The sequence below is a fragment of the Tachyglossus aculeatus genome, chromosome 2 (genome assembly GCF_015852505.1).
Source record: "Tachyglossus aculeatus isolate mTacAcu1 chromosome 2, mTacAcu1.pri, whole genome shotgun sequence".
NCBI classification, from domain to species: Eukaryota; Metazoa; Chordata; class Mammalia; order Monotremata; family Tachyglossidae; genus Tachyglossus; species Tachyglossus aculeatus.
In genome coordinates this window covers 119,313,088-119,329,593 of record NC_052067.1, presented here as the reverse complement: position 1 = coordinate 119,329,593, position 16,506 = coordinate 119,313,088, and the positions used below count along the sequence as shown (strand labels likewise).

Genomic DNA, 16,506 nt, shown 5'->3' with positions numbered 1-16,506 from the left:
AGGTAAGAGGGGACGAGCTGATTGAATGCTGTAAAGCTAAATGGTAAAGAGTTTCTGTTTGATGTGAAAGTGGATAGTCAAACACTGAAGATTCTTGTGGACCTGAGAAACATGGACTGAATTTTTTTTTTAGAAAAACAACGTGGGCAGCAGAAAGACATAAGATCTGGAATAGGGAGAGGCATGAAATATGGAAGTCAGCAAGAAAGCTGTTACAGTAATAAAAGCAGGATATGCTATGTATTTGGATTAGCCTTTTGGATGGAGAGGAAATGGTGGATTTTAGTGATGTGAAACTAGAACTGACAGGATTTGGTGATAGGTTGAGTATGTGGCTTGAATGAAAGAGATGAATCAAAGATAATGCCAAGGTTCTGGGTTTTTCAGTCAGGGAGGGCAGTGGTGTTTTCTGTCCATGTAATTGTATACTCTAATATTAAAATTTGAGCAGTGATCAAATATGTACCAATAACAAAATATTTTGCATTTTTTTGAGTTCATGTGAAAACGCAACATTTTTAGAGTTTTAATCTTCACATCCTGTCCATGCTCTGATGCATCACTCCTTGTGTCTCCAACACTTGTCTTCGCACTCCCATTTCATGAAACAGCTGCTAGAGAAGCGGTGTGGTCTAGTGGATGGAGCACAGACCTGGGAATCAGAAGGACCTATGTTCTAATTCCCACTCCACCACCTGTGTTTTGTGTGACCTTGTGCGAGTTATTCACTTTTCTGTACCTCAGATACCTCATCTGTAAAATGGAGATTAAGATCTTGACCCCTTTGGGGACAGGGACTGTGTCCAACCCAATTTGCTTGTATCCACCCCAGTGCTTGGTGTAGTGCCTGGCCTATATTAAGCTCTTAACAAATACCACAGTTATTATCCCTCCAGACTGTAAGCTCATCGTGAGCAGGGAATGTGTCTGCTTATTCTTGTTTTGTACTCTCCAAAGAACTTACTACCGTGCTCTGCATACAGTAAGCTCTCAATAAATACAGTTAAATGAATGAGTGAATGAATCCAATCTAAACACACCTTATGCCAATAGAGAACAAAACTGACAATCTATACTAAATAGACCTGGTCTATAATTATACTATTCAAGCTATTCAATGTTCTTCAAAGGGAGGGGGAAAAAATATTAAAGCCAAGTCAACTTTGCACCTTCATCTTGAAGTAAGCACTATAAATATGTTTTAAAATTTCAACGAAAGAGAAATGTTATATTAGGGATTGCTTTATGTATGATCAATTTTACCATCATTTATTATTCAAAATTATTTCATTCTGACATATTCACACTAGTACTCATTGTATTCTTGTTTTTTATCCTGTTCCCCTTATTTATATATTATATATGTATACCTACCTCCCATATTAAATCGTAAGTCTCCTGAGGGCAAACCATGTCTTTTATTTTGGGTACGCTCTTCCAATGTTTTCTATGGTGCTCAACACATGTACTTGCACAGTAAATGTCATTCATCGATTGATTGGTACATTTGATTTAGTGCTGTACTCTAGAGGACAAACGATTATTTCAGATTATCATAAGCATGTTGTTTTTTTTCTATTCACGTTTATTGATGAAAACTACTTCAGCCAGTATGGGCTAGAAATACAACAATACAGCAGAGGGCAAACCTTTCATGCCCTTGATGCAAGAAGCATGGACAGACATGCATCACCTTTATACAACATATGCACAAACACTGATAGAAATGCAGTTATTACCACCTTCTTCAATCCCTAAGGACAGATGTGTTTATGGATATGTTGTGTGTGTGTATGTACATGTACAAATTTAGATTCACATAGGAAAATAGATTTAAAATTGTGAGCTTACAATGTAACAATTTAAAGATCTATTTTTCTTCAAGTCAGGTCTGTGTCTTTTACCTGTAGGATATTCCTCCAAATACACATATCTAGTCACTTCTCAGTAAATTATATTTGTTGACATTGGTTAGTTGATTAATAATTAATACATACATCATAAAATTAATACATTAGATAGTAATGAAAAATATGTTACTTGATTTGGACAGTCCCATTTTCCAAAAAATACTAAGAAGTTTAACAGGCCTCCATGAGTCCTTCCCTAATTAAGAACTCTTTCCCCTGGCTTGCTCTCCCTTCTGCATCATCTTTACACTTTATTCTGTGACCTTTAGACATTTGATATTTGCCTCACCCCCAACCCCATACCACTTATGTATAGTTCTTCAAATTATTTATTATAAATTATTAATTCACGTTAATGTCTGTCTCCCCCTCTAGATGCTAAGCTCATTATGGACAAGGAATGCATTTGCTAATTCTGTTGCACTGTACACTGTACAGAGCTCTGCATATAGCAAGTGCTCAATAAATGCCACTAATTGATAGCTTGATTTGAAGAAGAAATATAAGTATAAATTAATGGAAAATACCAAACAAGTAGTTCAGTCAATACTATCAGTTGACCCTAGCAATGCAAAATTGCTCACTGCAATGCTATACTGCATTACCCAATGTACAGTGCATTTTAAATGACTTGAGATGTGTCATGTATATCATTTCTCTTACATAATTTATACAATAATTCCTTTTCTTAATCTATCTCTTGGTTCACTCTTTCCTTAACTCCATTTCTTCCTTTTCTCTGAATTGAATTTTCTTTCTTTACTAAGAGACTAAAATTACAACCCTCCATATAGTAACCATTGAAGCTTTTATGGAATTATTCTATGCCACATAGAATATGTGGCATAGAATATGCCAAACTTTCTTGACATCTACAAGCATTTGAGAAGTACTCAATTCATGAACTGATTTTTTGCTCCCGTATTATCTGAAATTCTGGAATATCACATAGGAATTGCAAATATTATGATCTGAATTTTGAAATCCCTTTGTTTTACTTTAGTCTATGATCTTAAAGAAATATGATTCAAAGACTTAGAAGAAGAGTAGAAGTTACAGATTGGAAACTTGATCTGCATGTTAAGTCTAATTTTTCCTCATAATTTTTCCCACCTTTAAAAGTCCATATGGGCTTCCTTTATCTTTAAAATGAGGATTGCCATTGTAATGGCGTGAACCTTTTTTGTTTTTCTCCCATCAAACTGCACTTCAGTTGGACTTAAGAAATATTAACAGTCAATGATAAAATGATGACATGATGCTCAAAGTATCAAAATAAATGGTAATTATGGTGCTATCTGCATAATGCAGATAGATTTTTATGTATTTGAATATGAAACACAATTCCATTTGTTGTTTTTCCCTAATGTACCTTTTCCACAAAGTAACAGCTTTTTACAGGTTTTTACAAAAATTAAAATTGAAATCTTATTGATTTGGGGAGAACATTAAAAGGTGCAGAACCATGGTTTCATTTTAAAATAGATGATGTGCCAGCCAAAGTACTTTGCTTAGAGAACACCATACGCTTACCAAAATCTCAAAACCAAAAAACACTTCAACAAAAATCTGAATGAAAACAGAAAAATTGTCATCATGGCTAAGAGGAAAAACCTCTCAAAAAAGTAAATATTTAATATCTATCATTTTTGTATCAAGAAGGGTATTAAAATTTAGAACATCAATTTAATCAATATGAGTTTTACTGGCAAGATTTTTATCCTTTAAATGTATTGCAAAGTCAAATGCTAATGTTGACAAAATAAAATTAGTTGGGATAATATTCTTAGCAATATCTTTAGAAAATGAGAAGATAAGATTCATTCAATGCTGAAGTCTGTAGATTTGTAAAGATATGGTATCTCTTCTTTTGAGATATAAAGTCTGTCCAAATAACAATATCCTCTCAGGAAGAGAATCTGATGCTTTGGTTGGCCATGTGTTATTGCATTTGAACTATCTCCATCTGCAAATGTTGATTTTTCATCTGTGATTAAAGAAAATCTGTATGAGGAACACGTAAAACATTTAATCCTTGTTTATTTGTTAACCAGAGGTTCTAGCAAATCCTATGTTTTTTTTCTTCTCTTTCAAGGTGACTTGTTGCATTCACAATGTGAGGATTAAAACACTGGGTTTTTCTTTTCAAGCTTGAAATAAATATAATTTATTAACCATGATGAAAGTTTACCTATGATCTTTGTGGCAGGATGATCTAAAGGACAGAGTAGAAAATATGGAATTGGAGATGTGATATTTTACTTCAGATGTGATACTTTATATGTTACTTGCTTGACCTGTCTCGACTGAATTACTGCATCAGCCTCCTTTCTGACCTTCCAACCCCTGTCTCTCACCACTAAAGTCCATACTTCACTCTGCTGCCCAGATTATCTTCCTATGGAAACATTCTGGGCATGTCACCCCCCTCCTCAAAAATCTCCAGTAGTTGCCTGTGAACCTCCATATCAAACAAAAACTCCTCACTATTGGCTTCAAAGCTTTCTATCACCTTGCCCCTTCTTACCTCATTTCCCTTCTCTCCTTCTACATCCTGGACACTCTGTTCTTCTGGTGCTAACCTTCTCACTGTGCCGTGTTCACGTCTGTCCTGCATTGACCCCTGTTCCTTGTCCTACCTCTGACGTGGAATGCCGTCCTTCCTCAAATCCACCAAGCAATCAAACTTCCCCCTTCAAAGCCCTACTGAAGGCTCACCTCCTCCAGGAAGCCCTCCCAGACTGAGCCCCCCTTTTCCTCAGCTCCCCCTCCCTTCCCCATGTCCCGACTTGCTCCCTTTGCTCTAACCCCTGTCCCCCCCCACAGCACTTATGTACATATTAATATATAATTCTATTTATTAATATTGATGCTTGTTTTGATGTCTATATAGCTATAATTCAATTTATTTATATTGATGCCTGTTTACTTGTTTTGATGTTTGTCTCCCCCCTTACTAGACTGTAAGCCTAGTGTGGGCACATATTGTCTCTGTTGCTGAATTGTACTTTCCAAGAGCTTAGTACAGTGACCTCACACAGTAAGCACTCAATACATACAATTGAATGAATGAATGGATGAATGAACGAATGACCTTCTTGTACTCTAGTTTACTCATCAGTTGAAAGGGAAATCCTTTATGGAAATCTTCAACAAAGTCTTAGTGACAAAAGGATAACAAAAAAGACGAAAAGCAACACATGTAAAGTGCCTAGTTACTATGGCAGTACATTCTATGTGCATGAGAAGAATAAAAAATTTTGACTACAAGTTTTCAAATGGAATGATGATAATGATGATGATGACATTTATTAAGCACTTACTATGTGCAAAGCACTGTTCTGAGCACTAGGGCACTGTTCTAAGCACTGGAGCACTGTTCTAAGCACCGGGACAAGTCTGCATGTCACAGACTGGATGTACTGTTGGGGATGAGAAGGAGGGAGTAAGACAATGGTAGTTCAAGGAGGTGAGAAAATTGGTACAACAAAGGAAGAAAAGAATACCTAGGAAATAATCCCTAATACATTTCCATGCTAACTGCGAATTAGTGGAGAGAAAGTAGTGTGGATCTCAAAGGCACTTAAAAGGTGAATTTTGCAAACCTCTGGTACCTCATTAAGAAACTTAAAGCAGATCTTCAAGGAGAATTTTTAATGCAAATAATTTGGTGTGCCAATTTACAAAGATTTTAATCATACTGATGAATACTAATTTTACACCTTTGGCCAGAGTTAGAGATGACAAAAAGGTCTCTATAGAAAGGAAAACTGCTGTTAAACTATAAAAATCCTAACACTAAATATTATTCTAAAATGGATTAAGCCAGGATTCACTGTAATAAATGAAAAATCAGAGAAAGATTTTTTGATGATTAATAATTTATTCCTATGTATTTTTTGTTTTCTTACTTTTATTTTTTCCTGTTGTACCTATGTTTTTCTTCAGTCCCACTTGACTTCGCGAATTACAATGTAAACTCCCAAGGGCAAAACTCAAATCTAGTATGCTGTCAAAACCCATAGATTCAGTGCCCCCACTCAATGGGTACTGAAAATGTTAATGGAACTGTTTTTTGCAGCAATTCAGTCTTCCAACATTATTTCTCCAACCTTACAGACTCCTGTGCCCATTGCCCTGGCCAGTTGTCTCAGATGTTTACCTACTCAAACTCTTTGTGCCTCTGTCTTCCTCAGCACTTGCCTCTAATGACCTGGCAAAAAGGCAGGGCAGGGGACATGACCACCAGCTCTGTAATATTGTACTCTCCCAAGCACTTACTATAGTGCTAGGCACACAGTAAGCACTCGATAAATACAATTGATTGCTTGATTACTAAGTGCAATACAAGATAATCTGGTCCGATACTGTCCCTGTCCCATGTGGGATTTACAGTCTATGGGGGAGGGAAAGCAGGCATTTAGGCCCCCCATTTTAGAAATGAGGCAAGTTACATGATTTGTCCAAGGCAGATGAAAGAGCCAATTTTATGCCTTTTATCGTAGGGCTTACATGTTCTACTTAAATTTCATCCAAAAGTAAATGAGGCCTCATGTGGATTGAAGACCTCAGCCAGAAAGTTCTATTGTCAATTATGAGAAAAACAAATGGGAAAAACAAACAAGAGGAGCAGCATGGTGTAGTGGGTACAGTACGGGCCTGGAGTCAGAAGGTCATGGGTTCTTCATCCTGGCTCTGCCACTTGTGTGCTGTGACCTTGGGAAAGTCACTTCACTTCTCTGTGCCTCATCTGTAAAATGGGGATTGAGATTGTGAGCCCCACGTGCGACAGGAACTATGCCCAACCCAATTTGTTTGTATCCACAGGGCTTAGTACAGTGCCTGGCACTTAGTAAGCACCACGTGCAACAGGAACTATGTCCAACCCAATTTGTTTGTATCCACAGGGCTTAGTATAGTGCCTGGCACATAGTAAGCACTTAAGAAATACCATAATAATTAATAATAATAGTCTCTGTAAGACAAAGTCTCTCAGACATCTGTGTGTCTAAGTTACATCATCTGTTAAATAGGAATTAACACTTTTAACCCCTCATGGGGCATGGACTATGTCCTAGCTGACTAGCCTGTGTATCTACCTTAGCACTTATTACAGTGCTTGGCATGGTAAGTGCTTAATGAAGACCAGCAAAAATGATAATTCCGGTTTTAGAATGAGGGAATTTTGTAGAGACCGGCTGAAAAACAGCTGGTCATGATTCCAAAACTATTTACTAAGCACAGCAGAGAATTATCAATAAAGTCACAGTTTAACTTCTGGGTATAATAAAATAAGATGAGCCCATTCAAATTGAAGCTACTAAGTATGGCTAATGCCCTACTGGCACGTATTTTTTTTTTTTCCTCTTTAACCTGACTCCTTTTGAAACATGGAGTAATGCAGCTGTTGACAATCATTAACAACAACAAAAAAGTTTCTATGGGGGAGAGGTTCTGCAAGATCTGATAAAAAAATATTTACTAAAACAATTTAGGAAGTGTTTATTATGTACTTTTGTGTTTGCTTTCAAAACATTTAAATGCAGAGACAGTTGGCTGGACAGTTTTATCAGCATTTATGTCTTTCTATATTCAAGCATCCAAGACTGATAACCAGAATCATGCATTGCAGATTGTTCAGAAAACAAATACTTGGGAAAAATTTATCAATGAAATGTTTCATTTTCTAAAAGAAATCCATAAAACTCAACCCAGGCATTCTAATGATATTTTTATGAAGAAAAAGAAAATAAAATGGATTAGTACAGTCGTGAAATTAAGTAATAAAGAGATTTAACTGATTTTTCTGTACCTCTGTGAACCAATAATACAAAAAATTAGAATATCATCAAAATTTGGGGCCTTAAACAATGCTTAGGTGACATCTTTAATATCTATTTTTTCACATTGATTGGGGAAAATAACTTTTATAGTTGAAAATTATTGTTACATAAAACACAATTATTACATTGGGAAAAGAGTTGCCCACTGAAGACATTGAGAATATTATGCATTGAGTTTTAGTTTGTCTTTCATTTACAATAATTGCAGTACTCCTGTAGCATTTCTCTTCCTCACTATCCAATATAATAACACTTCTGAAGTTCAATTATAACTATTTTACTAAAATATTTTTTCTTTGTGATAATAAATGATATTTTCTGATATTCCAAAGATGATATAATTCAAGTATATTATAAATGCATTTAGCTAGCTTTCATTATGAAGATGACACTATTAACAAGTTTTTATCTGTCTCAATAAAAACCCATGTGTTGTCTCCCAAGGTCCATTTCTTGTTAAAAAAAAATGTGCTCTCCTTGCTTTTGAGCATCTTTTCATTTCATCATCTAAGGAGCTACTTGGGGATTCTGTTATGGTATGAATATTTTAGTCAAGTATTCTACACACTGTGGCTGAATTGAAATTAGCATCGGCTTGATATTTGATATTTGCAAATTGTATTCTAAGACCTAAAAGTGGTTAACCTTGCTCTCATATTTGAAGTTGAATATTAGTATAGCTCAAACTGGTGAAACTGCCTTCTGTGGTAGTTTTAGCTTTATAGAAGAAAAGACAAGTTCATAGCTTTATAGATCGTACATTACCAATCAGTCAATCATATTTATTGAATGCTTACCATGTGCACAGCACTGTACTAAGTTCTAGGGAGACTGCAATATTTGAGAATTTGTAGATATGTTCTCTGCCCACAATGAGCTTACAGTCTAGAGGGGGAGACAGACACTAATATGAGTGAATTATGGATATGTACATTAGTGCTTTGGGACAGAGGAGTGGTGTGTAGACGTTGCAAATCCAAGAGCAAGAGTGATGTAGAAGGGAGGTGGAAAAGAGGAAATGAGGGATTTAGTAGGTGAAGGATCTTTTAAGATGTGCTTTTAATAAAACTTTGAATAAGGCATCTGTCGCATATTAAAGGGGAGGGAGTTTCACATCAGAGCCCCGACATATGCATGTGGTGAGTTATGAGATGAAGGAGGTCAGAGTACAGTGAGTATGTCAGCATTACAGGAATAAAGTGTGCAGGAGTTAAGTTGTAGAAGGAAATCAGATAAGGTAAGAATGGGCAAGGTGTCTGAGCTTTTCAAGCCTAGGGTAAAGTGTTCAGTGTGATGCAAAGGTGGATAGGCACCCACTAGTGGATCTTAGGAATGGGGAAACAGGGACTGAATATTTTTGTTGAAAAATTATTTGGGCACCAGAGTGAAGTATTAACTGAAGTTTGAAGAGACAAGAGACAGGGAGGTTAGGAAGGAGGCTGATGCAGTAATCAAGGCAGGATAAAATAAGGTCAGGGCTTAGATTAAAGTGGATGTGGTGTGGATGGAGAAGAAAGGGCAGATTTAAGTGATACTGTAAAGGCTGAAACAATAGGATTTAGTAAAGGATTGAATATGTGGATTAAATGCAATAGATGAGTCTAGGATAATGCCAAAATTATGGATTTGTGAGAAAGGGAAGATGGTAGTGCTGCCTACAGTGATGGGAATGTCACAGGGAAGACAGGATTTGTTCAGAAAGATGAAGAGTTCTTTATAATACTTGTTAGGTTTGAGGTGTCAGTAAGATGTCCGAGTAGACATGTCCTGAAGGAAATAGCATTTTCAAGACTGCAGAGAAGGAAAGAGATTAGCTCTAGACTGTGAGCTCACCCTCTAGACTGTGATCTCGTTCTCTAGACTGTGACAAGTTATGGGCAGGGAATGGGTCTGTTGCTGTATTGCACTCTTCCAAGAGCTTAGTACAGTGCTGTGCACAAAGTGAAAGCTCAATAAATACCATTGAATGAAATGTAGATTTAGGAGGAATCATCCACATAGAGCAGGTAGTTGAAGCCATGGGTGCAATCAAGTCAGTGAAGGTGGAGAAAAGAAGATGATCAAGAACTGAGCCTTGAGGGATCCCACAGTTAGGGGTGGGAGACAGGAGGAGACAACAGAAGAGACTGATAATAAGTGGCCAGATATATAGGAGGAAGATCAGGAGAGGAAAGTGTCATTGAAGCTGAAGTTGAATATTTTCAGGAGAAGGGTGGTTGACAGTGTGGAAGACAATTGAGAGGTCGAGGAAGATTAAGGTCGAGTAGAGGCCATTTGATTTGACAAGAAAGAGGTCATTGGTGATCTTTCAAAGGTCAGTTTTATTGGAGTGAAGAGAGTGGAAGCCAAATTGGAGGGGATCAAGGAGACAGTAGGAGAGGAAGTAAAGGCAGTGCCTGTAGATAATTCACTAAAGGAGTTTGGAGAGGAGTGGTAGAAGGGATATGGGGTGATAACTGGAGGGATCCATGGTAGTCAAAGGAGAGGTTTTTTTAGAATATGAGATATATAAGCATGTTTGAAAGCAGTGGGAAATAAGCCATTGAAGAGTGAACAGTGGAAAATAGTGGTCATGAAGGGAAAAAGGGTGAGGTCAAGTGTTTCAGTGAGGTCTGAAAGGACGAGGGTGGAGGCTCAAGCGCAGGGCATGGATTTTAAGAGGAGTGGGGTGTTTCCCCCTGAGATACTTCTGGAAAAGATGGAAGAGTCAAAGAAGAGGCAAGAGGAGGAGCAGGAGGGATTTGAGGAGATCACACTTGATGGTTTCCATTTTCTCAAGTATGTGGGATCATGAGGAACAAGGATGGTGAGGGGACAAATGGTTTGAGGAGGTAGTTAAACATCTGAAACAACTGGTGAGAACAATGACCACAGGAATTGAGGAGGGAGAAATAATGTTGTTAGGTGGAGGAGAGGCAACTATGAATTTGAAATGGACAAGGTCAGCATGATATCTGGATTTCCACCAGCAGTGCTCTGTGGTTTGTGCACAGGAGCACTGAAATTGACTGTAGAGGTAATGGGTTATGGGTTACTGGTATGGGTTACTGGTATGAGATCAATGAAGAGATAGGGAGTGAGTGAGTTGAGTTCAGTAGCAAGGGCGATGGTGAGGATTTCAGTTTGGTTGTCAAGAGAAGTTAGTTTGAATATGGAGACTAAATGGGACATGACAACTTGAGAAAATTGGATGGGATCAAAAGATAGAAGGTTTCTGCAGGGGAACAGATATGTGGGAAGGGTGGATGTGTAGGTGAGGAGGTTTTGGTCATAAAGAGAGATTTCAGAATAGGTGAGGGCATAGCCACTAGAGAGAGATAGTGAAAAAGCAGCATGGCTTAGTGGAATGAGCATGGGCTTGGGAGTCAGAGGTCATGGGTTCGAATCCCAGCTCAGACACTTGTCAGCTGTGAGCACTTACTGTATGCAGACCACTGTACTAACCACTTGGTAGAGTCCTTTGTATTTATCTTCGTGCTTAGAACAGTGCATGGAACATAGTAAATGCCTAACAAATATCATTATTATCACTATTATTATTACAATATCACACTAAACAGGCACATTCCCTGCCCACAACAAGCTTACAATCTAGAGGTAGGGAAGACAGACATCAAAATAAATAAATTACATGTATGTACCTACGGACTTTGGGGGTAGGAGTGGGGATGAATAAAGAGAGCAAGTCAGGGTGAGACAGAAGGGAATGGGAGAAGAGGAAAAGAGGGCTTAGTAAGGGAAGGCCTCTAGGAGGAGATGGGCCTTTAGAGAAGCAGCATGGCTAAAGAAGCAGCGTGTCTCAGTGGGAAGAGGCTTTGGAGTCAGAGGTCATGGGTTCAAATCCTGGCTCTGCCAATTGTCAGCTGTGTGACTTTGGGCAAGTCACTTAACTTTTCTGTGCCTCAGTTAACTCATCTGTAAAATGGGGATTAAGACTGTGAGCCCCCCGTGGGACAACCTGATCACCTTGTAACCTCCCCAGCACTTAGAACAGTGCTTTGCACATAGTAAGTGCTTAATAAATGCCATCATCATTATTACTATTATTATTACTAAGGCTTTGAAGGTGAAGAGAATAATTGTCTGTCAGATATGAGAAATTTTCACCAAATAGAATATCCTGTACTCTATCCTATCTTCCTAGATCTTTTGGCTGCCTTTGACACTTTAGACCACCCCATTCACCTTGGAACTTTATCAAACCTGGACTTCACTGACACTGTTGTCTCTTTGTTCTCATATCTCTGACAACACTTCTTCTCAGTTCTCTTTGCTGACTCCACCTCTGCTTTACCCTCTGACTTTGGGGCTCCCCTCAAGACTCTGTTCTGAGTCCTCTTCAATTTTCAATCCACACCCTCTCCCCTGGGGAACTCATTTGCTCCCATAGCTTCAACTATCATCTCTATGAAGATGATTTGCAAATCTACATCTACAGCCCTGATCCTTGATCTCCTTCTCTGCAATCTCTCATTTCTTCCTGCCCAACACCCCAAACTAAACATGTCCAAAACTGAACTCCTTATCTTCCCACTCATATCCTGTCCTCCCCGTCTTTTCCTTCACTGTAGACAATCCCACTATCCTCCCTATCTTACAAGTCCATAACCTTGGTGTTGTCCTCGACTCTTTCATTCCACCCACATATTCAATTTGTCACCAAATCCTATCAGTTCTTTCTTCACAACGTTGCTAAAATCTGTTTTTTCCTCCCCATCCAATATGCTACTGTGCTGATCCAAGCTATTATCCTCTCCTGCCTTAGTTACATCATCTGCTTCCTTGCTGAGCTCTCCATCTCTTTCCATTCATTCTGCTGCAGAGACCATTTTTCAACAAAAATCTTCAATCCATGTCTCCCACACTCCTCAAGAAACTTCAGTGGCTGCCTATCAAGTTCTGAATCAAACAGAAACACCTTACCTTTGGCTTTAAAACACTAAAATCAACTCTCCCTCTCCAATCTCACCTCGAAGATCTCTTACTATAACCCTGCCAGAAAACTTCACTCCTCTACCTCCAGCTTACATATTGTGACCTGATCTCATCTATCCCACCTGCAATCCCTTTCCCATATTCCCCCCAAAGCCTGGAACTCACTTCTCCTCCAATTATGCCACACAACATTGTCCCTCCTTCAAAGCATCATTCAGGTCACATCTCATCCAAGAGGCCTTCCCTGATTTTCTCTGGCTCCCTCTCCCTTTGTCATCTAAGCAGCTGTGACCTTTGCATATTTTATATTCACTCCACCTTCAACCCCAAGTACTTGTATACATACCTTAAATTATATAAATAATTTATTTATTTTAATGTCTGTCCCTCCCTCTAGTCTGTAAACTCATTGTGTACAGGGCATACATCTGCCAAATCTGTAGTATTGTACTTCCCCGAGTGCGAAATACAGTGCTCTGCAGGTAGTAAACAGTCATAAATAAATTCCATTAATCGATTGACTGACTGATATTCCCCCAACTATCATTTCAGCATTTCTTACCTACTTAAGTACTTGAGTGTTAATGGGTCTATACAGCAGCTTCATATGCTATTTCTCCCTTCTTTAATTTAATGTCCATCTCCCCTGTTAGATTGCAGAATTATTGAGGGCAGGGATCATATATACAAATTATATTGTTGTCTCTCAGGTACCCTCTGCATTCAGTAGCTGTTTAATAAATACTATTGAGAAGAAGGTCATAGAAAGATTAATTTGTCACATGATGTAGGGAAAGAGACCTGCACGATTCTGCTGTGGAGAAAATGTTAATAAATACAAATTCATCTGCTGTCACTAGAAAAATGAGTGTCACTGTTCGATAGTGATCTTGAGACTGTGATTTTTAAATCGACAGGTACAAATTTCTTATGTGTTTGAATAAATGAGGCAACACACTGTATTTTATCTGTCTGGAGTCACTTCTTTTATGTAATATTGTGACAATGTATGGCATATATTCTGGGCTGAACGAAATTGAAAGTTTCAAGTGACATGCCTAACGTTTTTCTTTGATCTTTTAATCTTCCCTGTCTTTCACAGATGGCCCTCTCGGGCCCCGAGGTTTAGCTGAAGCGACAGAGATGTGTACTCAAGAGTGCTTGGTTTTGGGTCATTCTGATAACTGCTGGATGCCTCCTGGCCTGGGTCCATACCAGCAGCCGAAGTCACCGCTTTCCACTTTTGCAACACAAAAAGAGTGGGTTAAGAAGGACAAACTAGTGAATGGACACACTTTGACAAGAACCTGGAAAGAAGACAGCAATAGGAACCAGTTCAGTGACCGCAAGCAGTATGGCTCCAGTGAGGGTCATTTCAATACTGGTAACCACATGACTGACATTCCTTTGGCTAATTTGAAGTCCTATAAACAGGCTTCAGGGGCTGTTGAGAGTCCAAAGGAGCACCAACTATAAGAAATGGCTACTTTGGACCTAGTGACTTTAGCCTATTTAGACTTGCTAATACTGTGTTTGTGTCAGAGCTTTATGTACTGGGTAGATCTCTTTAACTATGCTTCACATAACAGGGATATGCATATCTTCAGACTAGCTCTATGGGTATGTTGTCCCACAACATGAGAGAAAACATTTCTACTAGTTGTGTGATTATATTTAATAGAAATGATTGAACTCTACAGAGATCTCTCCAGTGTGCAAATCTCCTTTTTTGATTTTTGATTGTTAGATTTTTTTTTTTGACCCTGGACTGCTGCTATGAAAAATAGAAGATGCATTTGGAGAGAAAAAGAAAGTTCAATGGAATGGAATAGTTGACAAGCATATCCAGTTAGAAGATTGTGCTCTTGTTGTCATTGATCTGTGCTGGGACCGCTATACTTGACTTCATATTTCAAACAAAGCAATTAAAATGATAAACATTAAACCTATTGTGTGATAACAATATTAGAGGACACTTGTAAATCAATCAGTGTTCAAGTACTTGTATATAGAAACAAGTTATTACTAACAACTTTTGTGTACTAATAACATTCACTGAAAAGATACTGTAGCATAATTCTGTGTTTCACCGTACTTTTTATGTTGTTTCATTTGCTTCTTGTTGTTTGGTTTAGCTTTTTTATTTTAGTGATGTGCTTCTGTGCTAGTAGTCTGTCTGACACACAATGTTCCAAGGAACTCAAAACACTTGTGTTAAAAAGAAGAAAAAAATCTGGAATTTTCTTTTGATAATACACCATAATGACATTTAGTTAATAGTTTTCAAATATTTAGGAACAAAAGGACTTATACAAGACCTTTGAATCTTCAGAACAATTATTTTTGGATTCTATCTCCCTATGCATGAAAATTGCAAATTGCAATTGTTTAGTAGTACTTGGAGAGAGAAGTCTCAGAAAGAGCTTCCATTTTGAATATGATGATACCACGTCTGCTGTGTGATCTTTCAAGCGAAGTAATTAATCTAACACTGTTTACAATTGGGCAACTGTGTGTCTATAATGAAGACAGTTTGTATTGTTGAAATGCCAGCTTTTTTGTTGATCCTCATCTATATTAATGTTGAAGTAACACAAGTGTTTTTTGACCTTAGCTACAAAATATTTAATGTGTTGTGCCTTCATGATGTAACAGAGCATTCTCCTGGTAGGCTAGTTGGGGAAAATAAAGGGTTTAATCTCTAATTATTGCTGTTTAACTGTTTGTTATCATAGTTGGTCAATGCCTGGCAGGTACCAGCATCATGTCACTAAAGTCAAACTAGCAGAGTGGCTCCTAATATTAATAAGATCTCAGTTGCACGTACAAACAAATCCAAATTTGAATATTCTTAGGAGGTTTTTGTTAAGGCATGACAGATGATTTAAACAAATAAATAGCATGCAAACAAAGTCCTTACCAAGGCAAATAAAAGTTATATTACACCACAGTTAAACATCAGTTTTAAATAAGAAAGTTTGCTAATCTGATAATTTGTTCTTTCCAAAATAAAGTTATTTTGTATATAGCAATTCACTTTTTTTTTCCACAGTATAACGGTATAAAAATGGGTTGGGGTGCATTGCTTATTGCAGTACTTATGTCAGTTTGTGAGGGGTGTTTGATGATTTTGACAGAATTAGTATCTAAACAGTTATATCCTTGTTACTGCTTTGCCAGTTAAACGTTATTTACAATTACTCAGCTCTTGCAATAAATGTTCTGAATTCCTGATTGTGTTGTGTTATTGTTGTTCAAAAGTCTAATATTTTATTTTTTCTTTTTATTTTAATGAATGGCAGGTGGGTGATATCTTTAAATTTCATTATCCCAGAGTGATTATACATGTGGCTCCACCACTTGTTGCTGTGTGATCTTGAGCAAGCCTCTTAACTTCTCTGTTCCTCAGTTACCTCATCTGTAAAATGGGGATTAAGACTGTGAGCCCCATGTGGGACAACCTGATTACCTTGTATCAACCCTAGTGCTTAGAACACTGCTTGGCACATAGTAAGTGCTTAACAAATACTGTAATTATTAATAATAAGTATTATGTGTGTATCTTGTAATTGTTTTTTGGAGTATGGGAATGAGGATGTTTGAGTGGATGGAAGAGGAGCAGAGTGTGTAAGTGTGTCTCTGAACTTGGGCAGCCTGAGTTCTTCCAGTAGTGAAAACATATGCAGACTGCTGTTAGGAACATGTGAGATGTATTATTTTGATCTAATAATCTGATAAAATGAGTTCATTATATTAGTATCCACTATATTTTTAAAATATTTTAATGGAGTTATGTAAGTTTTTAACAAAGATGCACC

At 37.6% G+C, this 16,506-nt stretch overlaps 1 protein-coding gene across 9 annotated transcripts in view; it reads left to right on the top strand.

Moving 5' to 3' along the window:
• Positions 1-15,909, top strand: part of PCDH9 (protocadherin 9) — a 1,202,247-nt gene extending 1,186,338 nt beyond the window's left edge. For 8 of the 9 annotated variants that reach the window (XM_038760924.1, XM_038760895.1, XM_038760913.1 and 5 more), the window contains one exon: positions 13,791-15,909. In XM_038760924.1, coding sequence (XP_038616852.1) covers positions 13,791-14,164 — 374 coding nt within the window. In that variant the 3' untranslated portion in view covers positions 14,165-15,909. The remainder of the gene's footprint in view (positions 1-13,790) is intronic. The other variant, XM_038760887.1, reaches the window with a different exon arrangement.
• The last annotated feature ends 597 nt before the right edge of the window (positions 15,910-16,506 follow it).